The 20,450-nt window shown below is 38.7% G+C and overlaps 2 protein-coding genes across 3 annotated transcripts in view; one reads left to right on the forward strand and one right to left on the reverse strand.

The window, feature by feature from the left end:
- Nucleotides 1–1,939: 1,939 nt before the first annotated feature.
- On the reverse strand, nucleotides 1,940–7,899 carry LOC127419860 (zinc finger C4H2 domain-containing protein). The gene is made up of 5 exons (XM_051661633.1): nucleotides 7,530–7,899; nucleotides 5,777–5,948; nucleotides 4,023–4,195; nucleotides 3,579–3,741; nucleotides 1,940–3,047 (listed from the first exon to the last, which is right to left on the reverse strand). The coding sequence occupies exons 1-5, from the start codon at nucleotides 7,580–7,582 to the stop codon at nucleotides 2,934–2,936; spliced, it is 675 nt and encodes a 224-aa protein (XP_051517593.1). The 5' UTR covers nucleotides 7,583–7,899; the 3' UTR covers nucleotides 1,940–2,933.
- A 198-nt stretch (nucleotides 7,900–8,097) lies between these two features.
- Nucleotides 8,098–20,450, forward strand: part of LOC127419558 (probable ribonuclease ZC3H12B) — a 33,376-nt gene continuing 21,023 nt past the window's right edge. For both annotated transcript variants that reach the window (XM_051661065.1, XM_051661074.1), the window contains exons 1-2: nucleotides 8,098–8,554; nucleotides 18,367–19,283. In XM_051661065.1, coding sequence (XP_051517025.1) covers nucleotides 8,363–8,554; nucleotides 18,367–19,283 — 1,109 coding nt within the window. In that variant the 5' untranslated portion in view covers nucleotides 8,098–8,362. The remainder of the gene's footprint in view (nucleotides 8,555–18,366; nucleotides 19,284–20,450) is intronic.

Raw genomic sequence — 20,450 nt, forward strand, 5'->3', positions numbered from 1 at the left:
ACCCCGTTTCCCACTAATAATTTATCTCTCTTTGAATGATACACTTTTAATTCCTCTGACACCTCACTCGGCCATCCTTCCATAATATAACAAAAAACTCTAGAAAGTTCACGGTCTGTTCTCATCACTCGGGCAACCTGTCTTGCATTAAGAGGAGTTTCTTTTAGATGGTTATACAGAAAAATGTGAATATGAGCTGATATTGCTTCAGTTCCTGCATCTGTGACTTCGGGCAAAGGAATATGTGACAAGCCATCTGCATTTCCATGGTTTTTGGACTTGCAATAAATTATGCAATAGTCATAAACTTTCAAAATAATGGCCCACCGCTGAATATGGGCAGCTGCCATAGTTGGAAGGCACTTATGCTCGCCAAACAAGGTCACTAAGGGTCTATGATCCGCCATCAAATTAAACTGCCTGCCCCACAGATACTGATGGAATTTTTTTTACTCCGTATATCAGACTCAAGGCTTGTTTCTCGATCTGCAAATTCTATTTTTCGGATGGGGACAGAGTACGTGAAGCACATGCAATGGGGAGTTCTTAATCATTTGGCATCGTATGCTGAAGCACAGCGCCAATTCCATAGGCTGAAGCATCACATGCAAGAGTTAGGGCAGATGTGGATCATAGTGCACTAACACTGTACTCTAGTGTGGTACAAAGCATCCATAATAATTTACTAAACCAAGGAAAGCTCAAAGTTCCTTCACATTTGAAGGTGCTGGTGCCTCTTGTATAGCTCTCAATTTATCCTTCGTAGGATACTCTCCCTTTCCATCTATCACATGACCCAAGTATTCAATTCGTGTTTGTCCCCACTCACATTTAGATTTATTCACTCTCAGTCCCGATTCTGGTAGGCACTGTAAGACTTTGGAAAGGTATGTCAGATGTTCCTGTTCATCTCTGCCCATGATTAACAGATCATCCAAATATACGATCACATCCAGGTCTTTCATAAAATTTTCCATAATCTGTTGGAAAATGGAAGGAGCTGAACTAATTCCAAAAGCTAGCCAATTATACACATATTAGCCCTTATGTGTGTTGATAGTTGTAAATTTCTTGGAATCGTCATCCAGTAAAACCTGCCGATATGCTGCAGCTAAATCAACCTTGGAAAATAACTTCCCTCCACTAAGAGTGACTAGGACTTCCTCAATCTGCGGCAAAGGATAGATTTACGTATTGGCCGCTTGATTAACCGTTACCTTGTAATCCCCGAATAAGCGAATAGTTGAATCTTTCTTTATGATGAGCACAACTGGAGCAGCCCACTCATTATGTTTTACCGGTGATATAATGTTTTATGCAGTCAAAAAGCCATCCCAACATGTCCAAAATGACTGGATATCCATAGCTAGTTGCGGCATCTCCGCTGCGGACACCTTTCTATTTCTTCCTGGCTCTGACAAATCAGTCCCGTAGTTGTTTCCATTTTCTCTTTACAGTGTCGTTATCACTGTTTTATTCAAATGGAGAGGAGACGAGGGTTTGTAAATATGTTTGTATAATCTAACTTGTTCGGCAAGACTCTCCTCAAATTGCTGCTCCACCATGACAGTTGTTGACTGAAAACTGTCCCCTTGCCCCTTGCGGCAACACAGAGAATGCAGCGCGTACTTGCGTTGGGTTATGAATTGAGAACTGACACATTTCACTACGCAACGGTGCGTGGAATCGAGCTTGCATAGCAAGGTTCATCTGCGTTCACGTACTTGCATGAAGTATGTTTGGGCCTTTAATATCGCCCCCTTCAGGATTGACTGTGCAGTGCAAAAAGAATGTAGATCCACACTCTGGTAAAGAGATTAGAAAAAGTTAAGTAGAATAAGTATTGCATTGTTAGGGTCATGGGTGAAAGGGCAAATTCCAGATAAATTTAAAGTCAACCACAGACAGAGTGTCAGGGAGAGAAAAAGATAGAGAGATTAAATCACTCAGATCACAGTTTTTATTAGTTTCACAGATTTTAATTATTAAAAAACTGAATCTCAGATAAGATGAGAAATAACCAAATGATTCAACACTAAAGAATCTAACAAGCTCTTAATACTCTTTTGTTTAAATTCCAGATCATTCATCTATGTGACACAAAGTAAACTGCACCATCACACAAATTGAAATATGATTCAACCAAAACTTAAGCTGTAGAACTCCCATTCAACTTGTGTTCCAGAATTTCGCAATTGATCATTCTAGAATACTGTTGTGTGTCTGGAACAGGCAATAGTTACATAATACAACAAAAACTATTTGCACTTTGATCATGAGGAAAAACATTAAAAGGCATCATAAAATATTAAAATCATAACATTATTAATAAAAATATTATTAAGATCAGTTTAAGCATTAACTGAATAACATACAAACTGCTCTCTTGACTAAAGCCATTTCAGAGAATTTAGTTGAATCTAAAGCACTATAATTAAACCCCACACAGAATGGTACACTTCAATATTTCTAAACCAGCATCCATTTCCACTACAGACTAAATACAGACACAGTACACACACAATACCAAGGTATCACATATCAAAAATGGCAATGAAATGACAACCTAATATAAAAACTTTTAAACAGCCATTAAATGGAGAGATGACAAAGAGCTACTGATTGAGACCTTATGTTCACTGAAGCAGGAAGACGGATTAACTACAGGATGAGTATCACTATGTGAGGTCAATTGATCAGACTGGAGATGGTCCATTCCTTCAGGACAATGTGTGTATGTGTAAATATGCAGTCATGTATGTGAAGGTGTGTGTTTATAAATTGATATCCCTGTCCGGGTGTAAATGGGTGTTTGGAATTGTGCATGCAAGAGAGTGTAAGTGTGTGTTATGTTTGAGTTTGTAGGTTGTGTTTGTGTTATTCCTCAAGCTTTTTTTTTTTTTTTTTTTTGGAGCTATATGTGTGTGTGCGCGTTACTCGTCAGGTTTTCTCTTGGGTTTTTTGGGGTTGCGTGAGCGACTTTTGGCTTTGCAGAGAGGACAGATCGGGGCATTCCGATGAATCTGCTGGTGGCAAGACAAACATGCCTGGAAACAGACAAGAAACTAAATCAACATACTGTTGATTTTACTTTATACTATACATATTCATACACCAACACTATATATATATATATATATATATATATATATACATTTCTGTATCACTTTTTAATGTGTTTCCTCAATAAGCACATACATGACCAAAATGCTTATATCTCAGTTTTGAGTCATTAAATACTTACGAACTGACAACATTCTCTATTAAGAGTCAATCTTCTTTTTCACAGTGAAATTAGAGAAGTCATTTCATACACCTCACCAATTATGGGGTACTCATTACAAGACTGACATTAATAAAGCATGTGTTTATGTATAGTATTAGCAGAGCCACATTTCTCTTATACTAGTTCTTGTTAAAGGTTGTGCAAACACTGTTAAAAGAGCTGACTGTGTGTTACACAGCTACATGTGTACATCTAAGTAGATGAGGCGTGATTCCTCACATACACAGCTGTGTCTCAAAACCCCCACAGTTAGTGATGCAGTAAAGTAAAAGTATGTGTAAGTTTAAAGTACCTTCATGGGTGGAGGCTGTTGGCGGAATGTCGCTGTCTGCCTGGCGTCCTGTTTCCGTGCAGCTTGAAGCTGTTGTGCTGCAGCTGCGGCTGCAGCAAGGGATTCAGGGATAGGTGGCTCCTGAGGTTCTGTCTGCCATTCAGCCTTTTGCTTTTCAAAGTAACTGAAAGGAGAGTTAGAAAAAACTAATAAAACACATACACATTCAGAAACAAATAGTAAGCAATTGTGCCTTCTTACTAATGCTTTTATACACACACACTCTCTGTTTCCTCCACACAATTCTCTGACTCAGCTTTAAGAATTACACTGTCACAAACACACACTCCTACACTGCACTGTATGACTGATGATTCATTTTGAGGATTTTCCCCAGTTAAACACACACTCTCTCTCTCACACACACATACACACACACACTAACATAGGAAAAGTGTTACTAACTCCAGTGAAAGTTTCTCCTCCTCCTGGCTGAGGTCGGGGAGTCTCTGCAAGCCAAGGGTCATTCTCAGGGCATCCACGTGTTCTTTCAAAGGCTTGTATTCATCGTGGAGACGTCTGGTCGACTCCAGCAGTTTGTTTAAGTCACTCTCGGACTGTTTGATAGTGTTTTCCATCTGGTGAAAGAAAAACAGCCACTCTAAAAAATCACAATCGTGGTTGCCTAATGGTTACGAATCTGACCGGGTAACACAGAGGTTACCGGATAAGACCCTTAAAGGCGTAGTTCAACCAAAAATGACAATTCTGTCATCATTTACTCACCCTAAAGCTGTTACAAATTACTTTCTTTCTTCCATGGCAAAATGTTAGCCTCAGTCACTATTCACTTTCATTGCATCTTTTTTAATATAATGAAAGTGAATGGTGTTTAAGGCTGTCAGTCCCTACAATTCTGCATAACATCTCCTTTTGTGTTCCGTGGAAGCAAGAAAGTCATTCAGGCTTAGAACAACCCAGTTAGGGTGAGTAAATGCTGAAAGAATTTTCCTTTTTGAGTAAACTCTCCACCGATCTATATTATATCTACTTTATATTAGATCCATATTTAAAGGACTAGTTTACCCAAAAATTAAAATTCTTTCATCATTTACTCACCCTCATGCCTTCCCAGATGTATGTGACCTTCTTTCTTATGCTGAACACAAACAAACATTTTTAGACAAAAAATCTCAGCTCTGTAGGTTCATACAATGCAAGTGAATGGTGACCAAAACTTTGAACCTCCAAAAAGTACGCCGAGACAGCATAAAAGCAATCCATAATGCTCCAGTGGTTTAATCCATGTATTCTGAAGTGATCTAATCGATTTTGGGTTAGAACAGACCAAAATGTAACTCCTTTTTTACTATAAATTTTGACATCTGCAGTCTCCATGGAGGTCATGATTTCAAGCTTGATTACACTTCCTAGCACCATCTAGCGCTCTGCGCATGCGTCAAGCACTAGGAAGTGTAATAGAGCTTGAATGAGTGTGCCTAAAAAAGTGCAATGGCAAAATGTACAGGAAAAAATTAAGTTACATTTTGATCTGTTCTCACCCAAAACCAATTTGATCGCTTAAGAAGACTTAAACCACTGGAGTCTTACGGATTATTTTATGTTGCCTTTATGTGCTTTTTGGAGTTTCAAAGGTTTAGTCACCATTCACTTATGGACCTACAGAGCTGATATATTATTCTAAATATATTTTTTTGTGTTTTGCAGAAGAAAAAATGTCATACACATCTAGGATGGCATGAGGTAGAGTAAATGATGAGAGAATTTTCATTTTTGGGAGAACTATTCCATTAAGATCAGTGGAACTAACACTTTTAACACTGGCACACTCTCTACATTGAGTACAATATACATATTTTAATATATGTGACCTGCTCCATCATTATGACTCACTCTGTCCCAGAGACACATTTTGTGGTGTATGCCTTTTTACACTAAAGTAAATATTAACACATTTAAATGATTATACTGTATCTCAACAACAGCAGAAACATAATTAGAAAGTGTACACCTTCTCTCTATAGTTACTATAGATAATACAACTTAAAATTTGTTTTTGGGTCAAAATGACACAAAATGATGAAGCAGTACACATATATTTACTATGTATGCACACAGTAAGTCATAGTTAGTGTAGATAGATAGATAGATAGATAGATAGATAGCTAGATAGATAGATGTGATTTTTCCCTATTTACCACATTAATATCAGCATGTATGAGACGCAGCTCCTCTACATGAGCCATTTTCTCCTGCAGCAAAAGATCCATTTCCTGTTTATACTCTCTCAGGTGCTTTTCTTCCGATTCAAGAGATTCAAATTCACTCCTCAGTCGAGATTTGATCTTCTCCATCTGAAGTGTCTTATTCCTGCACAACCACACAAAACACTGATTCAACAACCTGGCAGTGCATAACAACATATGACAATACAATGTGCAATCATATGACAATAGAATCAAGAATTGTGATAGGGTACATATGATTTTTATTGATCAAATATATAAATATGTACATTAACACTTGATGCAGCGAGATCCAGCAGATGGAAATGACTTCGATAAATCAGATGATTTGTTGAAGGAATGACAACTTTAATTTGTAAAAATTGATAAATGAATAAAAATGATTATATTGAATACTGAATAAATGCGATAATACAGAAAATAAATGTTTGATTATAAAGGTTAAGTAGATATATCTTAAGGATATATCCAAGGACTAAGTCTTGGAATAAACCTAACAACACAAAGTCTTGTCTTTGCCTAATGAACTAAGTAAGTAAATGAGAAAAGTTAAAGTAAAGAATGAGTCGAGATGAGGCCTCAAAGTTGGAGATCAGATGCGAAGAACTAGAGAGCAGAGATGTTAGTCTGACCCCCAAAGATTCGTTAAGGTCTTTATACCCTCTTGACTGTGCCAGAAAACACTTCCTTTTTAGGCACAGAGAGTTCTGCATGAGGTTATGTTGTAATTCAAGGTGTCAGGTCATATTGTTTTGACTTATTCAAGTGCGAAAACTGCGGTTGTGGGAAGGAATAGACTGCAGAATAGCTCGTACTTATATCTTTGCCAAGTACTCGTAAATTTCCTGATCTCAGCAAGATACGAACACGGGTGTCTTAGACATATCCTGTGTTTGTAGAACCTCCTCCGTACATTACTTGGAACAATAATAACTATAAACTAAGCTCTCTTGCTCCAGCTCTGAAACCTCAACGGGTCATAAAGTAACATAAACACATATACAAGAACACATAAGGGATGCATCTCCTAGCACGAATGTATAAATGAAGAAATACAGAGTTTGGACACATAAGGAGTACATCTGGTAACATGAATGTAAAGGCACACAATGATATTATGAAATTAATATAGAACTGAATACATGAATGTGAATATATGATTATGATTGCATACCTCTGATTATAGTTGATTTCAAGCATAATATCAATAAGCAAATTTAAAATATAGAAAAGACTCTAGCCACATGCATCAAAACTAAACCAGACGGTCGTATGTGTGTTTAAGGGCTTTATAAGCGATCTATTAACGTGTTATTACTGTTCTGCAGGAAACGAACCGTTTGCACTTCAGTTTCGCACCTAACTACAACAGCATGCTTTTTCACACTTATCTACTCTAAAATAACGGTGTGATCAAAGACTTTATCAGAAAAGGTAGCTCATGCAGATTTGGGTTGAGATGTTTTCAGTTCAAAGGTGCGTGTTTTTAACGCTTTATGCGCCGTGCTTTAGCAACAAAACCGACACGAAGCACCTGCCCAAAGAGAATCTCTTATTTGCACCATACATGCAGATTGGTGGATTGTTGATAAAAATGGATGAATAATGGAAAATATGCCGGTTTTGTGTGATCAAAGCAGAATCAGCCAGATGTTGAGCACAGGCAAGCGTTCTCCGCTTTAGGATCAATCTCAGCCTTTCTTACCGTATTTCTTTGATGTTTTCTAGCTTGCACATTATCTCCTGCTCCTCTGCCATGGTGGACAATGAACCTGTAAGACTTTTGTCGGAATTAAAAGGAGGATAAGAAGGGTTACGGATATCCGTCACATAAGAAAGACAATGGAGATGCTAACCAGCTGTGGACAACAGCAACACAACGCGGACTACGTTCCCCACAAGCCACCGCGACATTTAAAGGGACAGTGTGCTAAATAACAAACGCTCGTGACATGTTTATTACACGTTTATTATATTCTGATAGAGTTCACAGGCTGATATTTCATTATTGAGAATACCAAAACAGCAGCCACTATCAAAAACCGTCTAAACAACAATATTGAGAGTCTGCCGGTTATATTCTGAAACGCAGGCATGTATTCATGCTAACGCAAAGCGTGTCCGATGTATTTTTAACCCTCGGTTACTGCATTACCGGAGTCCCGTACACCCACGTGTTCTGAAGCTCAACGACGAAGGCAGCAAACACGCACTTTCTGCGGCTCTGCCCGTCCGAGCGCAGCGACAGGGGGCGTCCGACGTGTTGCCGAAGCGCAGGCGGTGGGTGCAGTCGGGGCCCCTGTAGGGAGGGAGGGAGGGAGAGAAGGCGGGCGAGAGGAGAAGGAGGGATGGAGATGGATGATAGATGCTTATGTAGCGCGTCCCGTACGGTTGCCGTTATGCTCGGCCGTAGACAAACTTCCATCCTCCTGTGACTCTCTTTCTTTACCCCCTGCTCCACCCATGAAGCAGGACGCAGGGCGAATGTGTGCAAGTGTTCCGGAGCGCGTCGTGATCGCTTATTTATCCGTCTGATAAATGATTTTGGAGCTCGCAGCGCTCGCCGGTGCAGGCCCTGCGCTCCAGCGCTACATCCCGCACATTCAGCGGGTTTTCCGGGTCAGAGTGAGCTGCAGCACCGCCGAGTCCAGCTGCGACAGCCCCAACGCAAGCTCCAGTATCATCGTTAACATTGAGGACGGCAAGGAAGAAGATTGCATTAAAGCTAAAGTGAGTATGTGTGAGTGAGTGTCGCAGGAGAGCTGACGGAACACGACCGACCAGCCAACTCACAGTAGCTACATCGCCATGCAAGCTGTTTATTTTCATAACATTCCGAATGTTGTTTGTTCTTTCATGGCGCCAAACAAGAACTTTAGAGTCAGTGTGATTCTGTAAAATACACGCCATGGGTATGTTCGTGCGAGCGGCGAGTTGATCTATTAAATCACGAGGACAAATGATGCTCACGACTCACGTTTTATAGAGATTTACAGAGAGTGCAGTTTGACAGGCAGCGCGCGACACACAAACACTCTCTCTCACACAAACACACAATTGAGAATCGTTATAAAGTTGGTGTATTTCCCACTCTGAGCAGGTGATATTTAACACTAAGCATTTCATTTACTCTTTATCCACTGAAATCACTACCCACCAGCAGCAGGTGCAATACTTGTGGCACAACACGTGCATGATCCTCGAGCTGAAATGTTGCACTAGAATTTAAGTCGCCATACAAGGTGCGAACAGATTCAAACCAGTTGGATGGTCCTATCAGAGATGCACTTGTTCAACATACTTTGCAAAGCCTTTATCTGAAGCACTAACATACATTAGCATAGCATTGGTCTGAAGTTGCTGCAGCATCCCACTTTGTTTTATCAAAAGTGTGTTAAAAGTGTCTCAGGAAATGCAGATTCTGATCAGAGCAAATGAATCTCTGTGAAACTTAGTGTGTTTGTGTCTGTGTCTGACTACTTTGTTACTGCATCAGAAGATGCTGCCCACCACCACTATGTCTTCAGACTGAGGACCTGAGCTCGGAGCTGCACCGTGGGCCTTAAATGAGCTTCATCTAGCTATGAGCTCCAGCAAAGAGATTCACTACACTTGTTGCTATGAGACAAACCAGCATAAACCTGTGTGTGTGTGTGTGTGTGTGTGTGTGCTTGAGAGTGCATGGTGGCCTTGCTGATTGTAAGCCTGTGTTGTGGAGGAGGTGAGGAGAAGAGAAGGGAAAAAGAGAAGAAAAACAAGGCAGAAATGAAAGGGGAAGAGCGAGGGAAGAAAAGGAGAAGGAGGGAGGCTTTTAAAAGGAGGAAGGATTCTGTTGTTTAGCTTGTTTATGGTGTGTCTTTTGAGTATACTTCTGCTCTTTTGCTGCTGGATGTTTGCGTCACAGTGTGATGTGTGATTTTTTTTAGGACATTCATTTTGAGATATGACCTGTGTGTTTAAAAAAACTGGAACATTGTGGTCGTGTTCAGCTCACTAAAAGCTTTCACCACGTGAAGGGCCTCTTCTTTGACCATGAGATGGCCATCTATGCTGCAGTTGTCTCCCTGCAGTCAGAGAAGTGTTTAGCATGACAGAGTATGGACCCTTCCTGTGTTAGTTGACTAACTCCTTTATGTTTTATATGATGTCTTACCCCCGCAAAGGCTGATTGTATGCAACCTCTGCTCTCTCACTCTTTCGTACAGTGGAGTGGGCTCAAACCAGCTTTCTTGCTTTTGTTTTCATGTGCACCATGCACACAGACCTCTCCCACCCACTCAGCAGCAGTTCCCAGATCAGTTTTAAAACTGAACAAGTAATTTACTGTGTGAGTGTAAATTAACGTCAGACATGTCCTAAAGTGATAGTTCACCCAATAATGAAACTTCTGTCAACATTTACCACACCTCATGTTGTTTCAAACCTGTATGACTTTCTTTTTTCAATGTAACACAAAAGGAGATTTTAAGCACAATATAGCTGTTCAGCCGTGACGTTAATTTGTAGGCAAACCCGGAAGGCTAATTCGCCATGCGTTCCCTTTGGATTTTCCTATGGTTTTTATAATGGGGGTTTTCAACTTATGAGTTAAATAAGGTCTGTGGTAAACATTACTTGACGATAAGTGGATGTTTTGTTCTACAACATAAATTATACACATTCATACCTCAAACATGAATTTTGAAGCCAGTCTTTTTTTTATTTTTTATTTTTTTTTAAGTTTGTAATTCAATACTGCTTCAAAATTCATGTTTGAGGTATGAATGTGTGTAGTTTATGTTATAGAACAAAACTTCCACGTATCGCCAAGTAATGTTTACCACAGAGCTTATTTTACTCATAAGTTGAAAAACCCCCATTATAAAAACCCATTCGAAAATCCAGAGGGAACCCATGGCGAATGGGTTTTTGGACTACAACCTGATCAGCTCTAAGACAGTCTCAGTCACCATTCACTTTCATTGTATGGAGAAAAAAAAAATCTCCTTTTGTGCTCTGTGGAATAAAGTTAGCCATACAGATTTGGAACAATATGAGGGTGTGAATAATGACAGAATATTCATTTTTGGGCGAATTATCCCTTTAAACTAATGCAGTATACATTTAATCTGGGTCAGATATTAAAAGGGGCTCGGGGCAAAAAAGCCACTGAAAGTGACCTAAATGCCCTCAAAATTTAAAATGTTGGGGCATAAAATGCCCTCATAATAAATTCCTATAATTGTTTTGTGTGTGTGTGTGTGTGTGTGTGTAACATCTGATATAGTTCTTAATCTTCTATTCTAGGCCTATTTTTATTTTATTTTTTCCCTTGTAAATGTTAATGATCTGGTTAAAGTGAAGGATTTAACCTGAAAGGATGACACACAGTATTGTGTATCATCAGTATTGTGTAGAAGTAAAAAATTGCCCTCATAAAGGTAAAAATGTCCATTAGAATCAGATGCAGGGAGGGCAGATATTGCCCTTTAATGGTAAAGTAAATTTTTCACTCTGCATTTAATTTAAGTTTAATCCTTATTTAAGTTAGTGGTGCATCTGATCTCAGAACAGTTTCTCAGTCTGCTATGGGGGAACCGTTAACACTTATTGTGCAGTGCAGCCGATCTGAGAACTGTTGTTAAAGATGTGATACCCAGCCCGGTCCCATTGCTTGCAAGTGTAGACGATGCAGTTCAGTGCCCAGGGGAATATGCTGCTGTAGTCAGCGTCACGACTCAGAGCAGTAGCTATGTCACGCTGGGGAGGAAACTCTTCAATACCGCACATCTGCAGAGGGAGAGAGAGCTGGAAAGATTGTGTATACTGTCATATTAAAGTGATGTTATTTCCACTTTGATGTCTCTAATGCAGACAAACACCAATAACACTCAGACTCCTGCTGTTTATCTCTGTCTCTCTCTCTCTCTCAATGGCATCTGTAAGGAAAGCTCCAATGCAGTGCATGTAGGAGTAGGCTATATTAGTGGAGCAGCCATGTGTGGTTGTTTATATGTGCGTTCCAGCTTTGCAGATAAAGCACTGTATGGTTTTAAACAGTTTAAATATAATATGTGTGCTGTGTGTTTGTGTGCATGTAAGTGTGTGTTCCAGGCTTTCCCAGTGAACACTGCGTTGTGTTAGTCGTGACTGCTAAAAAGCAGTTAGCTGATGACAGGGCTGCGTTGCTAGGCAACCGGTGTCATGAGCGTAGAGGAGCCTCTCGTAGCTGGATGGTGCTATCGGTTTTCTGTCTACACACACACACACACACACACACGCTCTCAACCTACACATACACATCCCTCTCACCCCACACAAAAATAAACAGACATGCGCACTCACACAAATTCACATGCTCTCACACTTGACTAAACTCACTCACTTTGCAAACACTAAACCCTAAATATCAACCTTGATCGAAGTGAATTACTTGTCTTTAATACTAGTTGTGGGATTAAAAAAGCCTTAGAGAAGTACGTTTAATTGAAACAGGGTTGAATTATTATAGGAGATGTGCAGTAATCAGCCTTTAAAGGGATAGTTCACTTAAAAATGAAAATTCTGCTGTCATTTACTCACCCTCATTGTTACGAACCTGTAAGACTTTCTTTTTTCTGTGAAACACAAAAGGAGATGTTAGGCAGTACGTTAGCCTGAGTCACACTTCACTTTCATTGTACCTTTATTTATTTATAATTTTTTTTTACATACAATGAAAGTGAAAGTTGACTGAAGCTAACATTGGCAACGTTTACATGCACCCTCATAATGCGATTACAATGCGATTAAGGCAATACTGCGATTAAACTGTTGCTCATGTAAACAGAATACTGCAATTATGATATTGCGATTATGCTAGTTATCAGAGTAATGATAATCACAGTAAGATATGTGGAGTACTCCTATTTTAATCACTTTATACTGGCATGCAAACGCTTTAATCGCATTTCTTCCAGTCTGACCAAAGTGCGTCTGCGCCAGTGCTGCAGACGGATGATGTTACACTCAAGCACAGGTTCGAAAACATCACGAAACAGAAGAAGCTGCACTTCTTGGCTTCACGTATTGCTCCCCCGCCGCAGAAAAAAAAAAAAAAGAAGATTTTCCCGAGCTGTGAATGTCCGGTTGCAGTCTGAACTGAATTTTGGTGAGATAAAAAGACCATATACCGCAAAATAATGGCAAGGAAACACGTCTTTCAAATGAGTTTGTCCACGTGGGCGGAACACAACAGCATCCAGCGCGTGTATTCCGATTCACAAACAAATGTCTCTTATGAACAATTCTTTTTAGTGAATCAAAACAGACAGTGCATCCAGTGTAGTCAAAATTGACTCTTATAAACTGGTTCTTTTTAGTGAATCAAACGAGACAGTGCATCAAGTGTAGTAAAAAATGACTCTTATAAACTGGTTCTTTTAATAAATCGTTCAAAAACACTCACAAACTGACTAATTTTCCGTATGCCAAATATTTAAAGATACATATTTGCAACAAGATGTTTTATGTAAAATGATTTTATAAAAAAGCATTAAAACATCACATTTCTCAGCAAATAATCAGAGTATTGGCAATATGCATGAAAACAGGATTGAAGAGGTTTGCTCAAATCATGTAAACATCTTAATCTAATTATTCCTTATACTCTGATTATTGCATTAATCAGAGTATTAGTGCACATGTAAACGTAGCCATTGTGACTGCTCCTTTTGTGTTTCTACGGAAGAAGTAATTTAAGGTTCAGAATAACATGAGGGTGAGGAAATGATGACAGAAGGTTCATATATGGGTGAACTATTCCTTTAAGGACTGGAGAATGTTCTCATATATAGAAGCAGATATTCAAGAATTTAAATTGCACACTTACATTATTTTATGGATGGACAAGTGCATGCTGGTTTGTAAATTAGCATGTGGGTTTTGCTATAATTTGGTAAACTGTTACAGTGTCCATTTGCCTTTATCTCCGCTAGCTGTTGGTACTGATGTGAAATTCAAGGGTTAAGAAAATGTCTCCTAAACAGAGATCATCAGAGTATGTCTTTGTTTTTGCTTTTAACATAGATAATTTGCCAAAGTATCACTTCCCTCAAACATAACCCCACCTAAAGTATGTTCCCTTTTTGTTGTATTTAAATTAATAACGTTATCGAAAAGATTTGACCTGCTGTTCTTAATGTGAGCTTTCCTAGCAGCACCTTGCTGCAAAATCAGCCAGACCAATCCAGTTGTGTTTCATCTCTGTCCTATACAGTATATAGATATATTAATAGGTATTTGCCATGACTCAAAACACATACAATCCAAAGGTCAGTTTTTGACAAAAGGGCATGTGCATCATGGCGATTATCTTCTAAGAATATGCTCACCTCTGAGATACTTACAGTACTGCGAAAAAGTTTTAGGTAGTTGTAAAAAATGTTGTATAGTAAGGATGTTTTCAAAAATAATGCCATGAGTAATTTTTATTTATCAAGTAACTATGTGACATACATCGTGCAGTAAACATAAAGAAAACTAACTCAATATTTGCCGTGACCACCATATGCCTCAATATGTCTCGAATGCTTCTGTCTCTTCATGTAATCCTGACTGACTCGAAGATGTTGAGATCCGGCTCTGTGGGGCCATACTATCTGTTGCAGGACCCCTTGTTTTAATTATATTCTTTTCTTTTTGCAAAAGGAATGTTTTAAAATATAAAATTTATATTTATATTAATACACTAAAGCAGAAGATATAAAATAACCATCTTAAGACAAATATTTTTGTGAAACATCTAATGTGCCTAAGACTTCTGCATAGCAAAAGCATATGGGGCAAAAAAAAAAAAAAAAGGGTCAGTGCTGATCTCCGCAGCCCCTGCAAAAATGGAATGGGAATGAGCTTTTTTTTATTTTTTTTATTATTGTAGTCTTTCATGTATATAAAACATGAAAAAGATTCAAAAATAATAAATTATCTTAATATATCATAATATTTTATTCTTTTTACATATACTTATTATATTCTTATAGCATTACATCATTAGTATACTTTATAACAGTGTTTAGCTCAGAATTCAGCTCTTGCCCTCCCCCCAATAATAATATAATTCTTAGAGAAAATTGGTAACTATTTTATAATGTATTATAGGATTTATATAGTTTATTATTTATAATATTTATATTATATATTAGTAACATTTTAATGTTTAAATGTATTTAATAACAACAAATTTACTGCAAAATTAATTTCTTAATGTACTAATAATATGAACACTGAACAACACTGATTCAGTGAGTTCTATTAGTCGAGAATTCATCAGATTGTGCACTTTGTAATAGGCCACTTTTCCCTCATAATTTTTATAATTGCAATATAATACTGATAAATACTGAATAATAATAATAATAGTTATTATTAGTACATTAATAAATTACAGAAATATATTACAATTGTATTATTATAACTAATAATCACTATATTAATATTATTATTACACAAGTAATATTTCTTTAATATTTTCTTAACTTGTACATGGCATTGCTATGGGATCTGGTTAAACCCTTGAACCTTTATTTTGTAAAAAAAGATGCTGGAACATTCTGTGTAAAGTCACTAACAATAGCCTTTAAATGAGCGCCTCATTCCAAATAATGTGAAATGCTCTCATCTCCTCTTCTGTCCACAAAAACCTGGTGTCATAGGGTTGTTTTAGATTTGTATAGTAACTTGTAGTGGCCAATAAAAGTGAATTTAGAGTGCTGTAAATATAACACACTCAGCGCACGTTACCAAACTGAATCGAACTAACAAATCTGTTATTTTGTACATGAGATGAAATTTGTGGAGCGACCACAGAACTGCCTCATGTGTGCTCAAAACAGAATTAAATAGAATTTTTTTCGATGGATCATTCAGCCCTATACAGTGCAATAGAAAGACGTGATGCTTTTGCGTTATTTCCTGGCATGCACTCTTTTTTATCTTATCTTATTCAATTCAGACTGCAAGCTCACAACTTGGGTACAAGAAAACATTCTTTTGCCGTGGCACTGGAGAATCAGTAGCTACGGAGCACCACTGCTGAAAAGCAGTGCAAGAAACACTAATGTATAATAGTAGGGATGCACCGATACAAAATATGTGTGCTGATACCGATTTACAATTATTTAGAACAACATCTACAGATACTGATTCCGATAGTTTGGTGGTTCTGCTTTTTTAAGCAATCTTGTTTTAAATCTCTGATATTAAATTACACAACTTCGATAGAAATTTTAAACATAACTTTATTCTCTATGTCTCTATGTCTCTATGTTGTCCATGTTTCAGAGCAACTGGTCTCAGTTATATACAAAACACTGAAACAAAAAGCACATTATTAACTCACATTAACATTAACGGAATTCTGAATAGCCTTCTGTTAGGCTTACATTAAATTTAAATTAGTAATATTTCTTAATATAATATTTTTTTAATGATTTTACATTAACTGAATTCTGAATGATGAAACACCCTCCGCTTTAGCTTTAACAAACTCATCATTCCTTGCTGTGTCGAGCTTTAAAGTGAGTAATCAAAATAGTTATGTTAAAAGTTTTAACGGTAGTTCCACCTAGTAAAATCTTAACAGTGCAAAGCTGACAAATTGCAACTCTGCTCTCATTGTCACCCAATTCAAAGTATTCATGCAAGAGACATTTTCTTTCACACACTGCAGGAGTAGACTAATTGTCCAGCGTGTTTTTTCTCTCCCTTTTGACAGGAAACAACTGACCCTGATCATCGGCTGTTTTTAAACAATCGGCCGATGCCCGATAGTACAGATAATTGCTTTTATTGGCTGATACTGATGTATCTGATGTATCAGTATCTGTAATTAATAGCATCATATTGGCTATATCCCAAAAATTTAGTCACAGAAAAGCTCAGGATGTCTTCTTTAACCTTGTTTAACATGCACGGACGTTTGCTATAGCTTCGCTATATATGCAAAGCATACAGACACAACAGCATGCCGCCGATTTCCATGAAGCGCTCTTACGGATGCAGTGCCAACTAAAGTGCCTCTAGTAAGAAATATCTTTTTTTAAATTTTTTTATTGTATTCCCTTTTCTCCCAATTTGGAATGCCCAATTTCCACTACTTAGTAGGTCCTTGTGGTGGCACGGTTACTCACCTTAATCCGGGTGGTGGAGGACAAGTCTCAGTTGCCTCTGCTTCTGAGACCGTCAACCCGTGCATCTTATCACATGGCTAGTTGTGCATGACACCGCAGAGTGACTCTGCATGTGGCGGCTCATGCTACTCTCCGCGATCCACGCACAACTTACCATGTGCCCCATTGAGAGTGAGAACCACTAGGTTACCCCATGTGACTCTACCCTCCCTAGCAACTGGGCCAATTTGGTTGCTTAGGAGACCTGACTGAAGTCACTCAGCACACCCTGGATTTGAACTCGCGACTCCAGGGGTGGTAGTCAGCGTAAATACTCGTTGAGCTACCCAGGCCCCCATACGTTTTTTCATTGAAACCTATTTTGTTGTAAAGAGTAGTGTCTCACACACACTGGAGCTTTTTATGAAGTGCATTTAATCCTAAACTCCGACCAAAAGTTCAGTTTCAGGCTGCAGATGATGTTTGGACCACTCAACATGTTTGACAGACATGGGACAATGGTACTCAGTTCATAGATTCAGAATTTTATAATGCTACATTTTATTTTAACATGGTTAAAATAAATTGATTGGATGATGCTGGACATTACTTAGAATAAGAATTGTTTATTCAGCTTTACAGCAAATCAGCTGTAATGTCTGTAAAGTCTCAAAAACATGAAAAACCAACACTCCTTGGAAAATAATAAACAATTTGATGAAAAAAATCAGACTCTCTAGAGCTTAGTTTTATTTAAAATTTCACAACGTAGTCTCGCTGTCCACATATGTGGACATTAATTTTTAGGGAAACTATTTGCTCTAGAAAAATAAATAAATGTATGGTTTGTTTATTAGGTGCTACTAGTTACAAATCAAAAAGGAAATGGAAAATGCACACAGCAGTTATGCTCGGGTCTTAGGAGGTTAAGATAGAACAGTATTATGTATGATATTAACAGAAAACTACTTAGGAACTACTTAGTCTACTACTTAGTAAGGTACATTTAGTGCCTGTACTGCCCCGTCCAACTATAATACTGTAATTTAGAACTCAGTATGTCATTTCAAGCTATAGATCATTTCAAGATGATTACTGATCACAAAGTACTGCATTATTTACTTTGAATTTCAGGAGCATTTTGGCTTGTAAGATTATTTTTTTAGTGTTGTCACCAGTCAGGGTCCAGTGTGTCCTGTTCAGCCAATTACATGTGAGAAGAGCAGGGTGTCCCAGCATGCTTTGTGTCACAATCAGTGATCAGTGTGTTTGAACCTTTTTCTCACAGATATTTTTTCTTTCTCTCACCCACATACTCAATGACAGAACTGACATAACAGTTCTGTCTCTGAAAGTTAGATCAGGAATGATCTGAAATTATTATCTATCCATCTTTTTTCTCTCTCTTTATCTCAGGAGTACATTGTGTCCCTGATCAGTCCTGTTCATAAGCACCGTGAGCGTTTGACTCTCTGGCTGCAGCGGCGTCTGCATGCCCTACATGCAGCTATTGAGTATGAGAGCTGCGCCGTGGTGCAGGTGAGGGACCATGCACTGGAGCTTCAGGGAGGTCATGCGCAGGTAACGGCTGCATGCGCTATGCTGCAGCGCCTCAAGATGGAGCACCGCAGCTGCCGTGACCCTCAGCCCTTGCCTGCCGCTGCTGGCCACGACTCTCCAGAGGATGAGGAGGAGGATGACGAAGAAGCTGGGGAAGAGGGGAGCAGTTCAGAGAGTGAAGGAGAGGCGCGGTCAAGAAGCGGGAGTTCCGGAGGAGGTGTTGGTGCAGCAGGCCCAGGCGAAGGAGCAACAGGAAGGAGACGAGAGCCGCTTATTGTGACCAAACCCCACCGCCAGCTGTGCCGGTCACCCTGTTTGGACCAACCTAGCTTCAGCCAAAGCAGCACCTTACAGGAGTTACGTGCAGATGACCCACGTGCCGACCTATCACACACTGACCCCTCTCAGAGGACGGCCTCACTTGCTCCACCCACTTCTGCATCCCAGGCACCCATACGACAAACAAGCGAACGAGATTACCAAACCAAAATGGACTTTGCTCTGAAACTGGGCTACTCTGGAGAGCAGGTGGAGTCTGTGCTGAGTAAACTGGGGCCCAGTGCGCTAATCAATGACGTATTAGCTGAGCTGGTGCGGCTGGGGAATAAAGGGGAACCAGAGAGCCAGGGAGCAGTGGGTTCTGCCAATTTAGCGCCACGGGCAGTAGGAGCCAAAGAAGCCGTAAGCCCTGAGGCATCGCTGGAGGAAGACACACCAGACACATACGACAACCTCCGACCAATCGTTATTGATGGATCAAATGTTGCCATGAGGTAAATACTAATGAGGAGCATTTGTTCACAAGTATACAATTTCTGTATCTGCTTAAATTACAGTACTGTGCAAAAGTTTAAGGCACTTGTGAAAAATGTTGCATAGTGAGGATGTCTTCAAAAAGAATTTCATTTATCAATTAACATCATTCTAAGTCCAGTAAACATAAAAAAGGTAAATCAATATTTGGTGTGACCACCTTTGCCTTCAAAACAGCACCAATTCTCCTAGGTGCACCTGGACACAGTTTATCTTGGTTGTTGGCAGATAGGATGTTCCAAGCTTCGTGGAGAATTCACCACAGTTCTTCTGTCTATTTAGGCTGTCTCAGTTGCTTCTGTCTCTTCATGTAATCTCAGACTGACTCGATGTTAAGTGGGGGTCTCTGTGGGGGCAATGCCATCTGTTGCAGGGCTCCTTATTCTTCTATTCTATTTGCAAAAGGAATGTTTGGGAGTCTAAAATAGGGCTGCTTGATTATGGCAAAAATCATAATCATGATTATTTTGGTCAATATTGAGATCATGATTATTTTAACTGATTTCTCATTGGCTTTGGAAACCATGCATTTATTGAACTTAAAAAAATAAAATAAAATAAAAAACGTCTTGTTAACAGTGGATTTCCTTGAACTTGAAATGTAAACTGCACTGGGTAGGGGAGGAGGCTATTGTCATATGATAAATATTTGATGTTATGTATGGTAGTCAAATAAAGGAAAGCCTCCATCGCCACCATTAACAGCAGGGGTGCTCGCACTTCTATGGAATGAGATCTACTTTTTCATCATGTTATTGCAGCAAGATCTACCATGTACAATAAAGGATATACATTATCACAACACCAAAATCTCAGTAGTCGGTAGTGAAATTTGATGATTCTCAATACCAGCTTCAAAACCACAACAAATAATAACACTAACTAATATGTTAATTATGGAAGAATGGTTTGAAGTTCTTAAGTAATTATTCAAGACTAGTAAACAGTAAGTAATAAAATGATAAAAAACAGCAATGAATAGAAATAGATTAAAAATAATACAACAAAAAATACAAATTAAGAAAATTCAGTGCTTTTTAAATAGCTTTAAACGTTTTTAACAGCAGTAGGCTATCAAGTATTCAAGTAAACATTCAGAATGAAATGCAACATAAAACTTCTACTGG

This window comes from Myxocyprinus asiaticus, chromosome 3, assembly GCF_019703515.2.
Source record: "Myxocyprinus asiaticus isolate MX2 ecotype Aquarium Trade chromosome 3, UBuf_Myxa_2, whole genome shotgun sequence".
In the NCBI taxonomy this organism is placed as follows: domain Eukaryota; kingdom Metazoa; phylum Chordata; class Actinopteri; order Cypriniformes; family Catostomidae; genus Myxocyprinus; species Myxocyprinus asiaticus.